The sequence below is a fragment of the Lagenorhynchus albirostris genome, chromosome 15 (assembly GCF_949774975.1).
Source record: "Lagenorhynchus albirostris chromosome 15, mLagAlb1.1, whole genome shotgun sequence".
Classification (NCBI taxonomy): domain Eukaryota; kingdom Metazoa; phylum Chordata; class Mammalia; order Artiodactyla; family Delphinidae; genus Lagenorhynchus; species Lagenorhynchus albirostris.
Genome location: NC_083109.1, coordinates 82,117,930 through 82,139,722, shown reverse-complemented (window position 1 = coordinate 82,139,722; position 21,793 = coordinate 82,117,930). Strand labels below are relative to the sequence as shown.

At 42.8% G+C, this 21,793-nt stretch overlaps 2 protein-coding genes across 5 annotated transcripts in view; both read right to left on the bottom strand.

Annotated features, from left to right (window-relative positions):
- Window positions 1–21,793, bottom strand: part of SMURF1 (SMAD specific E3 ubiquitin protein ligase 1) — a 109,891-nt gene that overhangs the window by 10,499 nt on the left and 77,599 nt on the right. For 2 of the 3 annotated variants that reach the window (XM_060124361.1, XM_060124362.1), the window contains exons 2-12: window positions 17,736–17,774; window positions 16,479–16,587; window positions 14,685–14,818; window positions 14,463–14,528; window positions 13,140–13,215; window positions 11,411–11,652; window positions 10,615–10,699; window positions 8,829–8,975; window positions 7,596–7,794; window positions 6,074–6,177; window positions 205–319 (exon numbers count right to left, since the gene is read on the bottom strand). In XM_060124361.1, coding sequence (XP_059980344.1) covers window positions 205–319; window positions 6,074–6,177; window positions 7,596–7,794; window positions 8,829–8,975; window positions 10,615–10,699; window positions 11,411–11,652; window positions 13,140–13,215; window positions 14,463–14,528; window positions 14,685–14,818; window positions 16,479–16,587; window positions 17,736–17,774 — 1,316 coding nt within the window. The other variant, XM_060124363.1, reaches the window with a different exon arrangement.
- The window catches only part of KPNA7 (karyopherin subunit alpha 7), a 141,589-nt gene continuing 136,329 nt past the window's right edge, over window positions 16,534–21,793 (bottom strand). The window contains exons 13-14 of one of the 2 annotated variants that reach the window (XR_009535673.1): window positions 17,736–17,774; window positions 16,534–16,587 (exon numbers count right to left, since the gene is read on the bottom strand). The gene's annotated coding sequence lies outside the window, so the exon portion shown is untranslated. Of the gene's footprint in view, window positions 16,588–17,735; window positions 17,775–21,793 lie in introns of those variants that run through there. The other variant, XM_060124374.1, reaches the window with a different exon arrangement.

The window sequence follows — 21,793 nt, the reverse complement described above, 5'->3', positions numbered from 1 at the left end:
ACATACTCACTGATACCAGTCACTGAAGATACGGGATTGAAACCATCCATCTTAATCCAGTTCTCACTCTACCTTGCAATGTTTATTTACCATAGACTTTGAGTAAGTCTACAATGAGTCAACCAAGAATTGAGATTGAAACTGGAAATCCATTTAAGAAATTCTCCAACTAAGTCTCCGACCTCTTTAGTCATTAATACTTACAGGGTTGATGGAAGAATCGGGATTGATTTGCAACATGTAAATGTTGTCCGTGGAATACTGGAAGAGTCCATAATACGGATTCAACATCTCATGGCACAATAAGTAAAGCCACTCCCTAGAAACAACAACAACAAGACATTTTAAAACTTCCTAGTTTCCGATCTTCACAAAAGGACTGATTCACCGTGTCCTAGAAAGCCAAACTGGTAAGGCTGCCTGGCTCCGAGAGGATGCGATTTGTGCCGATTGGGCAAATAAGCTTAATGAAGTAAAAAAAATTGCTTCTGGTGGTGTCAGAAATGGATTTTCTGGCCAAAAGTCCAGTAACTCTGAAGCTGAGAAAGAACTGTGGTTGCCTGGAATCAGTACCAGCTCAGAGGCACAGTGTGCTCCGCAGTCTGTCAGCTTTCTTGCACCCCAACTAAGGTTTTCTCTGCTACTTTGCAGAGATCAAGATCTCAGGTGACGATGTTAACAATGTGGTAAAAACCAACAAAAGTGCAACAGAAAGCTGTCAAAAATGCGTGTGCACATACACGAAACAGAAAAAATATATATGCAGAGCATAAAGAAAGATGGGAAGAATTTATACTAACATGTTGACAGTAGCTAACTGGAGAATTTGCATTCTGGGCGTTTTAATTTTTTTTCACTTCTTTCTAGTTTTTAGATTTCTGATGGTATCATGTTATTAATGTTTAAATAAGGAGAAAACATTTCCCAGTCTAGGGAGACAGGGATTATTTAAGAACGACTTTTGCCCTCATAATTTTCTGTCCTGTTGAATTCTTATTTTTTGCCATAAGCGTTACCACTTTTATCATTTAAAGGACTAGTTTAAAATCTTAAAATGTTAATTCTAAGAGTTTAAAAATCTGGATAGGGTACATAAAATGGATTATTTTCTGAATTCCTTTATGTTTGAATTATTTCATTATAAAAAAGCCCCAAATCAAAGCCAATCAAACAAAAAAGCACTTAGCAGACCCCGTATGGCTCAGCGGCTGTGGCCAGACTGGGATAAGCCCGGGTGTGGGGGTCTGTACAACACGGTGTAGCCTGTTATTCTTTCTACTCAAAACTCCTTTAAATGGACGAATCTTATTAAGATAGCTGCCCCAAGTTTTACTCTGGAATTTCTTACTCCTTCAAACAGAAAAGACAGAATTGAGAAAATACGAAAAGGATAATAAGCACAAATGCAAATCATCTGTCCGAGAAAATTGTGAAAATACACACAAAATGATTACATCAACACAAAGCTGTGTATCCAACTCAAAAGAACAGGAAGGAACTACCAGAAGAGATGAGACAGACACCAAATCTTACGAAGCCTCTTTACTAGGAAGGCAGAATTTCCCAACTCTGGTGCTTTCATTTATCCCCAAGTTTTGGAGTTTGGATTTACGAAGAATTGTTTTCATAAATGCCAAGGACCTGCCACTGTCTAGACAGGAAGTGATTAAAATACAAGCAAACATCCTGACCGAGCTGTGGACAAGGTACAGAGCACGAGGTATGTTCTGGAAGTGGTCAGGGAAGAGCTAACTACACAGGCAGAAGAGGGAGAGAAAGGAAAAGGTTCAGAGCCAAACACTGAGGAGATGAGCATAGACTGATTCCCATCGACCAACATAAGGGACACAGACACACACGTATGTGTAACACACATGTAACTGACATCTCTCCTCAGCCCTACACGACAGGTGTGAGCCACTCAGACACGAGGAAGACTCAGCTGAAACAATGTGAAATCAGACTGGAGGCAGAAAAGCAGGGCTTCTCAGCTCTTCCCTCTGTAGCATCAAGTTAATCAAAGGAGCTACACAAAGACTTGATAACCACGGGAAATGCAGAGGACAGCGAACTCCTAACCAGACCAAACCTAACCCAGCTATTCACGTGCGCGCCTAGGAACCTATAACCCCAGCTGTGCACGGGAGCAACCATAAAGTAAGACAGTTCAGGATACTGACTCTTGAGATATCTCGAGACTAAAATGGAAAAGGTAGAGAAGAGAAAATGGAAGTAGCTTGATTTGAATTTAGGACAAATATGAATGAGGAAGTAGGAAGAGTCTCCCTGAAAAGGGGGACGGAAAGCCTAAACCCCTAGTCAGGAAACGGAATTCATGTTTTCAAGGGCAAACAGGAGTTACATTCGCCAGAAGAAAGATGGTTCCTAGAATCAATATTGAGAAGATCAAGGAAGAAACTTGGAACAACCTGGAAAGGAAAAGCATTTCCCATGGAGAGGCAGTACCAGTGCAAGCGTGCTATCAGGAAGGCCGGGATTTTCTGCATCCCTCATCCCAGACGGAGTCAAGATCACCTGAGGAGCACAGCGATGGGAAGAGGCTGGAGGAATGATTCTGTTCTGGGGCCCAAGGGCGCATCGTGACTTTTGTAATTATTTACTTTTGGCTGCTGAAAAAACTCCCAATTCCACCCAGAAACCTGACGAGACCCCCTAGAATGCTTCTCAGAACCTGATTTTGCTGGTGCTGACTGCTGCAGCGCGGAGAATCCACTTGTGTTTTCTAAATTGTGAGGGTACGAGGCTCTCCTGTCGCCTGGCCCCCAAGGCCGGGCCACTATCACACGTCCGCACAGGAACGAGGGCCCTTGGCAGCAGCTACCAGCAGTGTGGTCACTTGTGCAATGTTATGATTAATGTCTGGACCTCGTCAGGCTGAGGACTCCTTTGCACGGGGGGGAGGGGGGGTGAAGGGGGCAGGGGACACGTTGCTTTGCCCACATTGTATCCCAAGTACCCAGTCTGCGGTGGAGTCTCAATGCTTACTGGTTAATGAATAAGTACTGAAAACACTCCCTCTGAGGGCCCAAGGGTGCACTGGCTCCGCGGGGAGGGGGGCATGCAGCACAGAGGGAGGCTGTGAGGCCCACCCGCATCGAGCCACAGGGACTGGGTGGGCGGTTCAGTGAGGCGGGAAAGAACAGGGAGCAGCTGGGGGGAGGGGCAACCCGAAATGTTGAACTGTTAGGTTTAAGGGGCTAAATACCCAAGCACAGATGAGAGGCAACTGGTAAACAAGTCTGGAGCTGGAGGAGGGGCGAGGAGGGGCGGCCAGGAGGCTCCAGGGCTACGCTCGGATGCCCACAATGTCCAGTGGGAAGGAGAAGGGGGACGCACAGCAGAGGAGCCTGAGAGGGAGGTTAGAGGGAAACCAGGTGCCCTGGAAACCAAGTGGCAAAGGTGTTTCGAGAAGCAGGGGGCCACCAACTACAACGAGTCCTGCTGACAGACCAAGACTGAGTCGTCATCACTGGGTTTGGTGAGACGCAGGTCAGGCGGGGGCCTCGACACAAAGGGCTCAGAGGGCAGAGAGATCTGCTCAGAAGGTGTTCAAGAGAAAGTGAGGACGTGGAAGCGGGAATTGGGATCACACAACTCTTTTGAGGGGTTTTGCTACAAAGAGAACAGAGGAACAGGGCAATGACTGAGCTATACATTCTTGAACGCATCTCTGTCTTTCCTGGAGTTTCTAATTGTTTTTCTTTTTTCTGTGCTTTCTTTGCCTTTATTGCCTCCTTTATTGTAGCTTCAACAGGAAGGGGATATAGTATCTAGGAAAGGTTTGGCAGGGGCGGGGGCATGTTTGTTTCTTTTAAGAAGGGGAGTTGCCGTAGCACATTTGTATGACCCAAGAGAAAGGGACATTTTGATGAAAAGAAATAGATGTGAAATAACAGGAAAAGCACAAGGGCCTGGGATGCACTGTGCCAGGGGCAGGATTGCTCTTATACAGGGACATGCATGCGCCACGCAGGGCCACGGCGGGGAAGTCTGACCGTACGAGTACAGACAACGGCAGACTCGATATCTGGTGGTGACGGTGAGGAAAGACCCTTCAGATTGCTTCTGTTTCCTCAGTTAAATAGGAAGCAAAGTCAGCAGCTAAGAGTGAGGATGGGCGGAAGTGACGCCAGAGATCTGAGAAAGAGAACCACGGGGGAACCGAAGTAGGTGCTGAACCCTCCTTGTGGCCGGTGGCTATCGATGCAGAGAAAGGCCAGCGGCATGGAAGTGTGTTCGCCTCCAGCCACATTCAGCCGCTCAGGCAATGCTCAGAGCAGCCTGAGGAGGGGATCTGCAGAGCTGGGGTTTTGCCAGGTAAGCACAGCAAACGGAAAGAGAGGCAAGGAAGTTATGAGGGGGCATAAAGGAGCGATTATATGGTGGATTATGGGTAAGGAGGAAGTGAAGACAGGAGGGGCGTGAAAAACAGAAAAAAGGTGGTGGAACCTGTGGATGATGGGTGGCCATGGATGGGGTCAATGAATTAGACATGCCCAAAGCCACACTGTTCTCTGACAGTGACTCTGGGTGCTGAGAAGCAGCGGAGCAGTGTCTTCAGAGTTCTGAATGAGAACTGTTTTCCTTCTAGAAGCCCATAAAGGGATAAACTACCAGTCAGACTGTAGATTATAAGACATTTTCAGACTCAAGATCTTGGAAAATCCCCCTCCCCCACACACACACCCCTTCTAAGAAAGCTACTTGAGGATATATTCCAGTAACATAATGGAGGAAGCCAAGAAAGAGGAAGCCATAGGACCCGTACAACAATGGCTCTAAGCCAAGAAAGCAGTGAAGTCCCATGAAGACAACGGCAGCGGGTCCAGAGAATCAACAGTCAGTCTGGACAGAGTCTCCACGAGAGAGATGCGTGGAGCAAAGGGGGTGGGTGAGGATGGCCCAAGGTGAAGTTTAATGGGGCAACAGAGACAAGACCTGGTTTTAAGAAAAGAAGAAAGAAGAAGAAGATTCTTGGGAAAATTAAAATTTGTTCAAAAGGATAAACTAAATGATAGAATACCACTTAATCCCTCAATGAACAATATTTACATTGTCATAATAATATAAAACAATGTACTGATTTTTCAACTCCTGTAAATAATAGGTAGACAAGCACAAGAGACTAACTTAATTTTAGTGACAGAACAAAATGTAAATCTTCAACCTTGATAATATACAAGTGATACTACAGATGACAGAATGTAAGAGGTAAGAGGTGGAAGGAATGCTGGAATGCTGAAGGGAAAGTCAGGAGTATTAATATCCTTTTCGTATGAAAAAGAGAGGTCAAGAGATAATGTCTCTAGCTGACCATGAAAAAATAATGGTGAAAAAACATTATATAAAGTTACAAAGACAATGATAGAACTAAAATACTGATATTACAAAACTGAGGAGTATTAAATTAGATCCTCACCACAACCATTACCTGGTCTATCTGTGCCTATGACCATACATCATGATATCAGTAGATAACATCAGAACTTGATCGAGTTGGTGATCTAGATGGTTGGTTATATTAGAAGAAACAGTTAAAAGAGCAGAAGAACAGTTGTCTCAAAGGTGAAAAGAGGTAAGACAGGAAACAGAATATAATCATGAAAAGCTACTATCTTTAAAATCATTTGCATGAACTATTTTGACCAAAATCTCATTTTACAAAACTTGTTTGACACAAATGCAACGTATATGCCTTCCTCCCACCCCTGAAAGTCCTCTAGTGAGAGAAGCAAGGCTGCCTCTGTATTAACTTCGGGTTCAGTCGGGCCATATGGAGAAGGGAGTAAGGGTAGAAGTTTAATAATTCATACTTTCTAAGAAGGAAAGTGATGGTGAAGCGCACGCGCGTTCTGATGGGTCATGGCAAGATGCTAGCATGGCACATGCTCTTAGGAACTCTTTTTCTAAGAACGCTCTCTGATGGCAACACCTGAAGTCCTGACTGCTCCAAGACCAGCACCAGAAAGGGGCAAACGACTTCTCTGCAAATACTTGCTCACAGGTGCGCTCAAATCCACGCAGCAGGGAGGGGGGTACACGAGCCTCTCACCTCGCCACCCCGCCATAGTCCAAACCTTCTTCTCCTCGGAATTTCACCATCAGTCGCTTTTTCAAGTCTTTCGGTCGCATCTTCATTATCTGGCGATAAGACTCCTGCACATCAAAATTACAGTTTCAGGGAGAAGAGCTCATCTTATTTTTAAAGTTATAAAATGATGAAAGGTTATTTATAATGGAGCTCAATTACAAATAAGCATCTGAGCTTATTTGTAAGCCTTTGAATCTGATTTTTGTCTGGTTCCTATTGAGAATGTTTAGTTGGCATCTAGGACATTGCTGCTTCCTTCACTTTTTCTCCCTCGGAAACAGCAAAGCACATGGCAGGTGATACTGTACCTAAAGGAAACACACATTTATTCTCAGCACAATCATGACTTAAGAGTTGAACATCCTCGCTAGGGTTGATTTTCTCTGCACAAATTAATTCCAATGTGTCCTATAAATAATTGATATATTTTAACCAAAATGAAGACATCACAAGAGAGTCTGACTAAAAGAATCCTGAGCCTGATTTTACAACTGAAGTCAAAAATCACACGTTCCCACGGAGTCAAGAAAAAACAAGGAGAGTTTAAGTAAGACATAAAGCAGCTTACCAGACACAGAAAACATGCGGTCAGCCTAATAGCCCCTCAGATTCAGCATCTGGAGTGGAACCAGCTAAATGTCTGTAGGTATTTTCAGTGAAAAGGCACTTAAGGATCTTTTCTTGCTTCAAATTTAATGTAATTCAAAAGCTGGATCCCAAGAGGCAAGAGGATGCTGAGTGGAAACGATCTGGCAGCAGCACCTCGAGAATTCAGCTCTTCTCTATCCCCGACAGACATTTACGATGCCCAGTGGGCAAAATCAGGCACTTCGGCTGATCCACTCATCGGGCTGTGCCCAAGCCTCCGTCCCTGCGCGGCCCCCTCAGCTGCTGTGGCCCAGTGAGAATCTGTGTCTCGTTTGATCATTTCTGCCAAGGATTCCACAAAGGCCCAGACACAGCTGAGATTCTACTCCTGATCGTGGGCCCGAGAAACGGGCCCTGCCTACCAAAGGCCCTGCCTGTTTAGGGACCCTGATCCCGCAGGGGAGCTGGACAAAGGCCAGAACCCTGCCCGGAACCATCAGTTCTTCCTCCTTCCAGAAGGGACAACAGGGGGGCAACTTAGCTTCTCTGAGGAGGCAACGCCACGAGGGGAAATCGCATGCAAGGCTGCAGCAGAAGGAATGCTTGATTCTAGGAAACCGTGCGGATGGCAGGAAGTAGAATCTGTACAATGCGCGCACAGGGATTTACAATATTATTTAGTACTAGTTTCTGTACAGATCTCTGCCTTTTCACTCAGAAGTCATCGATTTTTAAACCTTTACCACAGGAGGAAATACAGTTCCCTCTCTCTGCATTTCATTTCAGAGAGAGGGAACTGCATTTCACTGAGCGATAAAATCAATCTCCGAAACACCAGGCAGAAAGCAGAACTGTCTACTGACAGGGAGGAAGATTCTGTGCCCGAACCCCGTACCTCAAATATTTCCTCTCTGGATACTTCGATGCGGCAGTGACCAGCTTGGGGTTGCTGAAGCGAGAGCTCGTGTCTGAGGACCTTCAGTTTCTGGACTAAATCTCTCTCATATCTCTGGGCGGGAAGCTCCTCGTCTTCCACGGAGCCCTCACTGGGCAGTGGCAGCGGCTGGCTGGGCTCCTTTAGTTGGCACTGGTGACTGGAGAAGAACAGAAGCATCGAGGTCACCCCAAGAGCGGCGGCCAAGGTTGCTGCCAGCAGTGCACCCCCACAAAAGGGACTGAGAGGGGAAGTCATTTCACCGAACTGCTAGTCAATATTTCTTATGGAAAAACTGCTGGTGGCCACCCTCAGGCTAAACAGATGTCTAGGATTCAGTCAAGGAGACCCTCCATCTCCGCATCTCATACATTATCGTTGCCATAAGTAAAAACAGAAACTGCTAGCATTCATCGCGCATCTAGTGCGTATCTGTGAGCCTGACCAACGCGCTATTAGATGTGCCTTGGGGGTGAGGGTTAAATGGAGTTGACGAGAGAACTTTCAAAGCAGATGACCGTGGAGGGGGGCAAAATGCACAGGAGCAAACACGTGAAATGCAGTGGTAACTACTCCTACTCATAACCAAGAGGTCTCCAAGCCCACTCATCAAAGGCAGAAGTCCAGAGACCTTCTGGACACAGTAGCATCTGTCCTGTTCAAGTTTTGCCGGTTGGATCAGCTGTCAATGACAAGTGCCCCGTGGGCTCTCGTGTTCTGAGGACACAGCAAACCTGGAACGTGGAGTGTGGGAGCCAAGGCCGTACCCAGGTCCACAGCCCCCGGGGAATGATGGCCCGGGAAGAGGTTCCAGCAAGCAGTGCTCTGGACCAGCCCTCCCAGACAGCGGTGAGCGGGTGGGCACCAAGGAAAGCCTCACTTCACTGCTTCTCTAAGGCCACGTATCCCATCAGAGTGCTGCCCACGGAAGCTTCGTGAGTGAAGCTGCCCCATACTGCCAGCTCAGGGGATTTTATTTAGGCTGCAAGCTAGAACAGGGTGACAACAACATAGGACTTCAGGACCGCTCACAGCGGCTTGAGGGTTTAAAACGCAATTGTCCACCAAGTATTTATCGTATTTTGCTTACGCTTATTCTCTGCTAACCAACAATGCAATCAAGAAATGAAGAAAAAAGTTAGTAGAAAACATGAAATTTTAACGAGGTCAACAAAGATTTGGTAAAAGTCTTACTTCATGATGTGGTGTAACCTTGGGTCTGTAAACTGGGTTGTTCGGTTATTATGATCTACAAAATATATTCTCCCGGAAACTGTACTTCGGACTTCCCAACCGGGTGGCAGTGGTCCAAGTTCATCACAGTTCACGCTGTTAAGGTCTCTACCAAAATGGAAGATACAGAGAGGTTTGTCCATCTGTGTGTGGAGGCCTAAGACCAAAACTTCCGTGAGAGAACCCGGGGCATCCCCTTATCCAGGGGCCGTGTCCCGGTCCTGCTAAGAGGGACAGTCGCGGCGCTACTTACGCCAGACTTGCACTGAGCCCAGGCCTCTGTGCCGCAAGTAGCAGCACAGTCCCGCAGGTAAGCCGCACCCCTCAGAGCCTGTGACCATGATAGGGAATGTGGTCTGCCCGGGGAGCACCATTCCTTCCACGAAAGAGGGCCAGAATAGTAGGAAGTATCTGAAGGCTGCTGGAAAACTCTCTGGATTCACAATTAAATGCTCAAGGTCAGAAAGGTTTCTGCATGGAAAAGCTCCCAAACAGTACACGTTTTTTCAAGCTGATGGGGACGTATGAACATGCATTCGAAATCTTCCAATTCTAGACATCTGCATCAGGAAGAGGCCAACTCCTTTTTGAGTTGGCTTTGTTAATAAGCAAGTCTTTCTAATTCTAACCTCTTGATTCATTATTTCAGTATACTCCACAGTCATCTGGGAACACAGCATTACTGACCAAGATGCTTTTTCTAATCAGGACCAAAGCCTGACATTCCTTCCAGTGAGTACTAAAGAGACACCTCATTCATTTGCAGGTAATATTTCCATTCTAATTACAGGTACTGAATTGTAAATTCAACATAGATTTGGAAAATCGAAGACAGGAAGCTTGCTCTCAGATGAAACAAATTATGAATAAAAAGGAAATGAGCATTACTAAAAATGTTATTAGGAAGTAACGCTATTCTGAAACAAAAGAAAAATTTGTTTAAAGAAAAAAGGAAAGCAAAGCAAAGAGAAAAAAAGAAACTTAACGCCATTACGGGGTGGGGGTGGGGCCGGGGTCTCTTTGACCTGGGCTCAGATGTATGGCCTTGTAGAAGGAATTCGTATAGAAAAGCTTCATCTCCCCCAGGAATAGTCCCCAAGGGACTGAGGCAATAGGAAGAGTAAAGTAGAAGAGAGGGTAATAGAGTCTTTATATTTCCTTTTTAGCTTTTCATTATGGAAAATTTTAAGGATATAAAAAAAATAGAGAGAGGCCATAGTGAATAACCAACTCTAACAATTACCAGCTTATCGCCAACCTGTTTCCAATGCTCCCCTATTGGCTTCCCCACCCCAATTATTTAAAGCATCACATCAGACATCATATCATTTCGCTCAGCAATATTTTTAGTTTAGAATGAGAGCAACACATCTTTAAGGGTTTATCGGTTTTTTTAAGTAAGTGCATTTGATTTAATCTAGGGGTGAGGGTCTTTTGCAGTTACATGATCTAATTTCAAGATCCAGGATTGCTTTCTAAAGGGCCCCCTTGCATTTACAGCAGCTGCTGATCTACCAGCTGGAGAGTCAGGGGCGGGGGGGGAGGGGGGGGCGCGGACATCAGAGCTGGGACGGTCGCCCAGAGAGTCTGAGTCCAGCACCCCTGTTACAGGTCCCTCTGTTTGTGCTGCTGCTCTTCCAAGTTCACATCTTCACACCACAGGGGCTCTATCACCCACAGTCCGGGGTGGGGGGTCCAGGCAACTGCTGGAAAAGGGCCTTGATGGTGAGAATTTTAGGAAACTTACCTGGGTATCCTGGGGTCGTGCCACGTGCTAACTCCAGTCTGCGTGTGCAGGAAGTAAACCTGCCCCTGCACCGTTGTTCTCTGTTCTGCATGAGAAAGTGGGGGATACGGTAGTTACATTCAGTTCCAAAGAGAGTTTTCAACCAATCCTGTAAGCACAGCATCCCAGCTTCCTTCCAACAGTCTTTAAAAGCACCGAGAGAAGGGTTTGAAGCGCAGCAGTTAACTTCTGCCTGGCATCTGCAAGTCACAAGCCCTGGTGGACCTTACTTCTCCTGTTCCCACTTGGAGGGGCGGCCACACCCCTGGACCTGCCACCTTGGGACTGACCCTACCTTGACCTCTGCCCCTGCATTAGCTCTTACTTCCAGTCTGATCTGCCACATCTACTTGGATTCCTCCTGCATTTAGGTGCTCCCTCTGTGGTTGTCAAAAGATCCCTTCCTTTCACTAGTACCCAAGGCCGTCCTCCCCACATTCAAATCCCAGGGCACTACAAATACCCCCATCCAGGCCCCTGCCCCACTCCTCTCGGTTTTCTTTGACATTCATTTGCCTAAAATCTTCACCCAACTGCTACACTGGGAGATTGGAGCCATTGCGGACAAATTCATGACAAGAAAGATTTGTCAACCATCTCGGGTTACTCTTCTTTACACTGACACAACCATCATGGGGCACACCTCTGCAAACATCATCACTTCTGGCAGGTACGAGTCACTAAAAAAAGCTGAAAACATTAAAGCTGTCTGAAACATCACCGATCGCACTCGGGACAGCGGGGTGGATGCTCTCACCGTAGCCTTCGGGCAGTTCCGGGGACTGGTGGCCGTGAGGTCGGTTCTGCGGCGTCTGGAGTGACCCTCGGACCTCAGGACTTCGCAGCCGCTGGGCCTGAAGTCTTTGATCTTGACTCGGGGATTCCACAGACCTGCAGCCACCCCCGCCAGCAGCCGCCCCAGTGCCATCCGTGTAAGGGGCTGGTTCCTCCATGAAGCAGCTGAGTGGCCTTCCCGGCCCTGAGTCTTCGTACGCAGTTCTAGAAGGGGAAGACCACAGCCCACATCACAATGCCGGCTGAAGACTGAGAAGCACCCGTAAGTTCCATGCCACGCTCTCACTTCCATTTGTTTTGCTTTTCTTGAGCAATATGATAGAATGTCCCCAGTGCTTAGTTTCATATAATTCATCCTGTCCCGTTTAATTGGAAAGCCAGACTTTTTCATGCAGAGCCCGTGACCAAAGGGAGCCATGTGTAAAGTGCCACTGAGGCCACTCGTAGGATTTCATCCTCAGGCAGAGGCAAACGGTTGGAAAACACCAACCTTGTTCTATAAGGAGCTCAGAAAGTGAGATTTCAGTTTTCTTGACTCAGAATCATATCCAAACATTCCATTTTCCTTGTCATTTTATTCTATAATAGAACTCCTGGTTACATAAAATACCACAATGACTTTAAAAGTGACTTTTAACATAAATCTTGATCCCCTGAACAACTGTGGAGACAATTTACCTTAATAGGCTATCTTCCCTTATAAGCAAGTACTTCTGAAAAACGTTCTACATTGAAAAAGTACAAAGAGACACACAAATTGAGAGACTAGTTCAGTGAAAGCCTTGGGCTCATCACCCAGCTCCAGTGATTGTCTCGTGGCCACGTGCCCAACTCCTCCCCCCTGAGCTGGATTATTCTGAAACCAATCCCAACATTTTACCATTTCATCCTTAAATATTTCAGCACAGACCTCTGGAAGATAGGCCTTTTACCATTATCATGACCCCAAAAATGTACGTTAATTTTTTTAATATCATCAAATACCAGTCAGTGTTCAAATTTCTCCAGTCAACTGTCTCATTAATCAGGATCCAAACGAGGTCCATACACCGCATTTAACAGGTGTGTCCCTTAAATCTCTTTTATTAACTTATAGGTTCTCTTCCTTCCTTTTTAGTTATTTTTCTTGCAGTGTATTTGTTGAAGACACCAGGTTGTCTGCTACACTCTACAGGGTGCCCCCCTCTGGATGGAGCTTCTCCCCGGGGCTGTGCAACCCATTCCCGTCCCCTGGACCTCCAAGATGTAAGTTCATGTCAGATTATCCCTCTTTCATGATGTTGTCAGCAAGTATTAACGACATTAATAGTTAACTCATTGGGGAATTGAAAAATTGTGATAGTGACCAATGAGAATTTTTGAGGGTGTTTTTCGGTTTTGGGGTTTTTTAGAATTTATTTCTCCCTGTATCATTATGAACTCAATGGATTGCTTTAATCCACTGCAGTTATAATTCTTTACTGATGCTCTTTGGCCAGAGGGAACCTCTGTAAATTGGATCCTGAGCCTTTGGGGCACTACCCCACTAGTTTTGACAGCTTCCTTTACAAACGAGGAAACTGGATCCCAGTGTTATCCCAAGACTGCACCTCAAGTATTCAACGCATTGAAAAGGTGTGAAGGAAACTTTCATACAGTGCGAGAGCCTGGGCAGCAGAGAACTCAGTGGGCATCGCTGCAGTGATACGTACCCTTCATTTTCTAACAGCCCTCTGCAGTCTACCACGGACCCTCCAGTGCCTATTCTGTCTCGTGTCTGTAAACTGACTAAAAAGAAAAGAACATCCTGCATTAAAATCCAGTGGTATTTTATACAACTGTAACACAGTGAGCCATTGCAAATGTGTAATTTATGTATGATATTATTTTAAAAAGTGAGGCATATGTCTATACATACACATATACATTCCTATGCTTTCAAGTATGAAGCATCTCACTCATTGGCTGCACAGAACGCATACCACTTGGAACACTCCTTGTAAACGTGGAGCAGAAAGAGATGCTGTGTTGTCTGTGCTCTTCATCAAGATAACAGAACACAATTTCACTTCCTCCAAGGTACCTTATATTTTAAGAAGATTTTGACTTATGTTTAATAAGGACACAGAGAGCACTGTCAGTATGTGCAAGGTCTGGATGCACCTACGTGTCGATTCTCTGTCCCTACTATGAACAACAAAGACACTTATGAAGCTGCTTCCAGTTATTCATTTTTCCCCGGCACATCCCTCCACAAAGAAAAGAAGAAATCACAAATAGAAAGGCAGTAAGTGGGAACTCTGTCGTGACAGGAGTTTTCAGATGGATATCCACTGTCCATTTATCTTGGCTCAGGTCTACATAAGACAATACCTAAAAGATTTGGGGCCATAAGTCACTCTGGTGTGCTGCTGAAATACTGTTTTCTTTGATTGCTTGCAATGCATACAGTCAATATTTGGGTTACCCTGAAATGCTAATAAAAATGGGATGGATAACAGGATGAGCTACTTAACAGATAAATTACTTCCAATGGAATACCTCCAGTCAACGCTTTATGACATGAGCACATTTTATTTCTTCATTCTAAATAAGTCAGTCCTCTGTAAAATCATATTACATGGAAGTCTTCAGAAATTCTCTTTGCCTTTTACATATATGATGGGTCCTCCTGAAGAAACTATTTCTTAACTCTTGCATATGTGGCCACCATTTTTATCATCTGCATTTGGATAACATGACAAATTGTCAACTCATGTGATGATTAAAATTACATTACAAATTATAACCCTACATCTTTTTGTACCTTAGTCATTTTAACTCCACCTTGAATGACAGAATGAAGGGAATTAGATAAAATAATAAAAACCACATAAGATGAAATTGTTTAGTCCTGGAGAGATGGCCCCTGTATGGGGCCTGTCCTTCGAAGTATGTCACCATCGGTCAGTGCCTTTATGTGTTTTCTCAGTGATGAAGAGCTGAAGGTTAAGTCTGTAAAAATTATCTCTTTATACAGATGAGAAAGTTCTTACCCACTATTTGGCCACGAACTGCATCAGTATCTGAGGGGTTTAGTTTGCATAGATCCAAACGCTGGTCTGCAAACAAACAATTCAAAACTTAACCCAGGGAAATGTTAGCTAGAGAGGAAGGCAGGAATTCTGTATTCAGTATTCAAAGAAATAAAATAAAAAATGATGCCCCATAAGCCTTCTTCAGTTGCATTAAGAGGCAGAAAAACGTTGGGTTCTTACATCCAGTATCTTTTAATCTGCTGATGGCATTGGAGAGCAGCCGCACGCACCCCAGGAAGCCAGCTCCCTGCTTCTTGTGAATTTTCTTGTGGTTCCACACGCTGATGGTTATAGAATCCGTTTTCCCAACATATCTGAAACCAACATGCAAACTCATTTTTAATTGTATTTCTCAATTGCGATAGCCCATTGAGATTTTATCTGATTGACTTGTTAGTCCAGAAGAATCCTTTTAAAATAATTTTGCTCTATATCCACAGCTAACAGGCACTTAATAAGTATATATCTACTAACTCAATGGGCTGGGAAAGGACTACAACTGGTTATGTAAGAAACACATGCAGACAACCACATAATGATAATAATCTTATAACAGAGGTTTACTATATTTTTATAGTTCCAGAGGATAATGGCAGGATTCAAAAGTTCCCACCAGGACTTCCCTGGCGGTCCAGTGGTTAAGACTCTGCACTTCCACTGCAGGGGCACCGGTTCGATCCCTGGTCGGAGAACTAAGATCCTGCATACCGCATGGTGTGGCCAAAAAAAAAACAAAAACAAAAACAAAACCCCAGCAATTAGGCTTAATAGAGAATACTAATTTGCAACAAAGGACTACTTACATCCATCCAAAGTACACAAAAGGGCACTAACTCAGACAGGAAACCTGCCGCTTTCTCTCAGTGTAGGTCAATCACAGAAGGGAGCTTTCGGGACATGGACTGACAACTACTTTCCAGGCTACTTCCAGTGCCACAGTGTAACTGCAAATGAGCCTCAGGATCCAACTACTAAAAATCCCACTCAAACCCAGTTCAATCTGTGTTAGGAAAAAGCCAATAATAATCACTCAGCATTACTTGGACAAAAATTTCTTAGCAGGGACATGAAAACATAGGTGCCTAAAAAATAGATTTTCAAAGTGCGATCCACTTAACAAATGAATATAAGAAATCGTCTGATGGTGTGTGGGCTTACATACCTCCAGTCATACCAAACTTTATTTTCTCTTGCAGAAAATATATTTGTACTAAAAAGCAAAATTTTTAAAAAATCAACAGAAATATATATATATTATATATTTGTATCATAAATATGTAAAATAATAATAATGGGGGCTTCCCTGGTGGCGCAGTGGTTGAGAATCTGCCTGCTAATGCAGGGGACACGGGTTCGAGCCCTGGTCTGGGAGGATCCCACATGCCGCGGAGCAACTAGGCCCGTGAGCCACAACTACTGAGCCTGAGCATCTGGAGCCTGTGCTCCGCAACGAGAGGCCGCGATAGTGAGAGGCCCGCGCACTGCGATGAAGAGTGGCCCCCGCTTGCCACAACTAGAGAAAGCCCTCGCACAGAAAGGAAGACCCAACACAGCAAAAATAAATTAATTAATAAACTCCTACCCCCAACATCTAAAAAAATAAAATAATAATAATAATGTATTTCAAATAATGCATTTTACAACCATGTTCTGGGTTTTGCTGAAAAAAACAGTAGCATATAGAGGACCTGAACTATGGCCCTTTTTTCCTGTTAGTATGGCCAGGAGATTGAAAGTTTGAAGACCACAGTTACAGAAGCAAACCATTAAAATATATGAAAATGTCAAACACAAGAACTTCCAAGTATATGAATTCTAAAAGTAGGCAGTATGTATTGGTTTGGCCATCCACGTTTGTTATCAGTAAGAAGTTTAATAATCCCTTTAAAAAAAAAATAATTAAATGCTTCTCTTACAAGTTAGATACCAACTTTCCTGCCGCTCCCCAAGTGGCTTCTAGGATAATCAACTCACAGATCGTAGTGCTGGTTCCACTTTGGGTCCAACGTGTTCTTCACAGTGTCCGTTGAGTGGCACTGCCCAGATCCATCCACAACGATCTTTGCAAAAGGGTCAGGGAGTCCTAGAGGAGAGGGGACAGCCACACTGGATGAGAAGACAGAACCCAGTCCTGCAAGTAAAGTGAGCTTCAAGGTCATCTATTTGATTAAGAAGACTACCCTGGTATATTTTTTTCTCAAGTTTAAGGTTAGTTTCAATCAGCAAAATAAATTCTTTCCATTAAGCTTTCTAAGAAAGACAACCCAGAATGACATCCTCCTCAGATTTTTAAAGGCTAGAAATGAAAACTCTAAAAATAGGCTTAAATTCAAATTTCCATTTCTGATGATCACTCAGTGGGGCTAGCTAAATGGAGGGAAAGGTGTCTACAATTATTTATATTTATACTTTCTAAAAAATAATAATACCTAGAAATCTTGTTCATTGGTCTTCGTCTGTTTTATCTCTGGAAGCAAGTATTCACCGGGTTTTACTTAGGTAAGTGGCTAAATGCTGGAGTATGAATCAGACAGGTTTATAAGATCAGAGAGGCGGCCAGGTAAGGGTTTTAGAGATAGACCTGGACGTGAGCCATCACTCTGGAGCTTCTTAGCTACTTGAATAGAGCCTGCGAACCTAAGTCTCTTTACCTTTAAAGCATGAGATGAACCACTTAGGAACGGAGCAGCATTCTCGTGAGGATCAGAAAGAGTGTGAAAAATATCATGCTGCAGGGGCCTACTTTATAGTAGGTGAACTTGTGAGGTGATTCCTTCCGTTAGAAAAGGATCCTCCATTTATATTTTTATTACAATTCCTTTAATTACAAGGCTTTTAAAGTGTGATTTAATTGATCAAATTTGACCAACAATTTTACTCAAACCCAGACGTTTTATAGAAAAATGTCTGTATTGGAGCTGAGGATACGTCACCCAGGAAAAAGCAATACATTAATGGATGGAAAGACAGAAAACAGGGTGGTGGCTGGAATAGGGAATGAGAGAGAGTTGTTCTCGTATGAGTTATAAATTCTGTGCCTTGGAGCTATGGAGTCTCTATGTGGTAGTCAACTGGGAAAGGAAGCTTGTCAAACTGTGGATTTCTAGTCAGCAAAGGGCAGGACTTTTAGGAGAATACTCCCAGGGTTGCTTTTTTTTTTAAGTTTTAAATTTCAGAAATATGTGAAGAACATTAATATTGTAAGAGAGCAAAAATGGGTGTTTTACTTACTGAAGAAGTCTTTCTTTGCAAGGTTCTTGGCACATAATACTAAACACAAACAAAAAAATGCTAGGGTTAGCACTTATGGACAAGATTTCCATCATAGTTAGTTGCTATGGACGGAATCGTATCCCCACCCAAAATTCATATGATGAAGCTCTAGCCTGCAATGTGATGTTTTTAAAGGTGGGGTCTTTGAGAAGTGCTTAGGTTTAGATGAGGTCATGGGGATGGGGCTTTCATGATGGGATTAGTGCCCCTATAAAAAAGAGACCACAGAGCTTGTTCTCACAGCAAGAAAGAAGGCAGGAAGAGGGCCCTCCCCAAGAACGTAATCTGTCAGCACCTTGATCTGCGGCTTTTCCAGCCTCCAGAACTACAAGGAATAAATGTTTGTTGTTTAAGCCACCAGTCCATGGAATTTTGTTATAGCGGCCCAAACTGACTGAGGCACTAGCCTATATTTGCAATGGGGAAAAAAACCCTCAAAATTATCTTTGCCATAGATTGTCTTTCAAATTTAGCGTTACATTAAACAAAAAGCTGACAAGTAACAAAAAGTCTTTTCTCCTTCCATTGGGCATCAACTATAACAAATGCAAAATGTTTTAGTTTAAACTTAAAATCTTTAAACACATGCAGATGGATTTATCAATGTGCTCTTAAACCTCACAGGATCACATTAATACCAATTCCAATTAAGACCTACAGTATTTACCTTCATAGCTACTGCTAACAATAAAAGGAACTGTCCATTTTTGATATTCTGATAAATAATACAATTTTGTAAATGTAAACTTTGGTATGTTGGAGAAAGAAAGGGGAGAGTTACAGAAAATATGGGGCCATCATCAAGTGTTGTGAAAGACAAAATGCATGATAAGAATTTCGCACAATGTTGGCATACAGAAAGAATGCAATAAATACTAAGTGTTGTTAGTATTTTATTAATGAGGGGGGATCGATTACTGGTAAGAAATCTTGTCACCAGATTTGTTACATGATTAAAGCTACTATATCACTAATGTCTCTTACACTTACGCAAACTTCACAAATTTTGCTAATTTTTAAGAATATAGTGTTTTATTATGAACTTATACTATTTCACAAAAATATATTCATATTATATGTTGTTCTGCAAACTTTTCACTTAGTATTTTTTATATAACAATTTTTATCAAGATATAATTCATACACTATACAATTCATCCATTTGAAGTGCATAATTCATTGGTTTGTAACATACTCACTGGGGTGTATAACCATCAGCACAATCAACTTAGAACATTTTCATCATCCCCAAGAAAGAAATCCTGTACCCATCAGCAATCACTCTTTATTTAACCTCAAACCCCACCAGTCCTAGCAACCACTAATCTACTTTATGTCTCTGGATTCTCCTGGACATTTCACATAAATGGAATCATAGAATATGTGGTATTTTGTGACTGGCTTCTTTCACTTAACATGTTTTTAAAGTTCATCCATGTTGTAGCATGAATCAGTTCTTCAATCCTTCTCATGACTGAGTGATATTCTGTTGTATAGATATACCATATTTTCTTCATCGACTTCTCAGGTGATGGGCATTTGGCTTGTTCCTACTTTCTGGCTATTGTGAATAACGCTGTCCAGGTTGTTGTGTAGACTTATATTTTTATTTCTCTTGTAAACCTATGAATGAAGTTGCTGAGTTATACGTTTAACATTTTTAGAAACTGGCAGAATGTTTCCCACAGCATCTGCACCATTTTAAATTCCCACCAGCAGTGTATGAGGGTTCCAGTTTCTCCCCATCTTCACTAATACTTGTTATTGTCGGTCTCCGTGGTTTTATATCTCTGTGGTTCTAATTTTCATCTCTCTGATGACTAATGACTTTGAGCATCCTTTTGCGTGCTTTATTAGCTATTGATATATCTTCTTTGGAGAAATTTCTATTTAGATTTTTTTTTTGGCCCATTTTTAAATTGGGCTATTTGCCTTTTTATTATTGAGTTGTGAGAATTCTTTGTATATTCTAAATACCCTTATCTATAGATATCTATATTCAGTTGCACCCCGCCACCACTCCATGTCACAGGTTCCACATCCATGGATTCAACCAACCATGAAATGAAAAAATATATTTTTTTAATTCCAGAAAGTCCCAAAAAAGCAAAATGAATTTGCTGTACCCCGGGCAACTATTTATATAGTATTTACATTGTATCAGGTATTATAAGTAATCTAGAGATGATTTAAAGTATATGGGAGGATATGCATAGGTTATATGCAAATACTATGCCATTTTATATAAGGCACTTGAGCATCCGTGGATTTCAGTATCCATCGGGGTGGGGGTGGTGGTCCTGGAACCAATCCCCAGCAGATACCAAGAGACAACTGTATATAAATATCTACGTATCTATAGATAAAATATCCTTATCAGATACGTGATTTGCAAATATTCTCCTACTCTGCGGGCTGGCTTTATACTTTGTTTGAAACACCAAAGTTTTTAATTTTGATCAAGTCCAATGCATCTATTTTCTTTGATTGTTTGTGCTTTTGGTGTCATGTCTAGTAAGACTTTGCCTAACCAAAAGTCTCAAAGATTTACTCCTATATTTTCTTCTAAGGGTTTTATACTTTTAGCTTTCTTTTATAATTTTAGCTCTTAAATAGACATTTAGGTCTACGATCTATTTTGAGTTCGTTCTTGTATTTGATGTGAAGAAGGGGTCCGACTTCATTCCTTTGCAAGTGGATATCCAGCTGTATCAGCAACATTTGTTAAAAAGCCTATTCTTAAAAAAAAAAAAGAGCCTATTCTTTCCCCATTGAATTATCTTGACACCCTTGTTGGAAATCAATTCACTGTAAATGTGAGAGCTTATCTGTGGTCACTCAATTCTATTCCATCGATCTACAGGTCTCTCCTCATGCCATGAGCACTCTGTCTTGATTACTGTCTTAGTCCATTTGGTCTGCTATAACAAAATACTATGGGACTGGGTAGCTTATAAACAACAAACATTTATTTCTTACTGTTCTGGAGGCTGGAAGTCCAAGATCAGGGTACCTGCATGGTTGGGTGAAGGCTTTCCTCCAGTTTGCAGACTTCTCGTTTTATTTATACAGAGCAGAAGGGGCTAGGAATCTCTCTGGCATCTCTGTTATAAGGCACTAATCCTACTCATTAGGATTCTACCCTCATGACTTAAATACCTGCCCCAAAGGCCCCACCTACTAATACTATCACTTTAGGGGGTTAGGGTTTCAACCTATGAATTTGAGGGGGACACAAACATTCAGACCACAGTAATTACCATAGCTTTGTGGTAAGTTTTGAAACTGGGAGGTATGAGTGCTCAAACTTTGTTCTTTTTCAAGACTGTTTTGGCTATTCTGGATCTGTTCAACTGTCATATGAATTTTAGGATCAGCTTGTCAATTTCTACAAAAAAGCCAGCCTGGATTTTGATAGGGATTTCACTGAAGCTGTGGGTGAATTGAGGGAGTATTGTCATCTTAGCAAGATTAAATCTTCAAATCCATGAACAAAAGATGTTCTTCCACTTATTTATGTCTTCTTTAATTTTAACTGTTTTGTAATTTTCAGAGTATACATTTTATACTTCTTTTATTCAATCTATTCCTAAATATTTTATTATTTTTATGCTATTATAAATGGAATTGTTTTCCTTTTTTAATTTTGCAATATTTCTTCTTTATTATTTTTGAAGAAAATATCAACTTTGGAGTAATTCAAACAAAGTTACAGTTTTTTTTTTTAAAGAATCAATTTTATTTATTTCTGGTTGCATTGGGTCTTCGTTGCTGCGCGCAGGCTTTCTCTAGTTGCGGCGAGCGGGAGCTACTCTTTGTTGTGGTGCACAGGCTTCTCATTGCGGTGGCCTCTCATTGCGGAGCACGGGCTCTAGGCGCGTGTGCTTCAGTAGTTGCAGCATGTGAGCTCAGTAGTTGTGGCTCACGGGCTCTAGAGCGCAGGCTCAGTAGTTGTGACATATGGGCTTAGTTGTTCTGCGGCATGTGGGATCTTCCCGGACCAAGGATAGAACCCG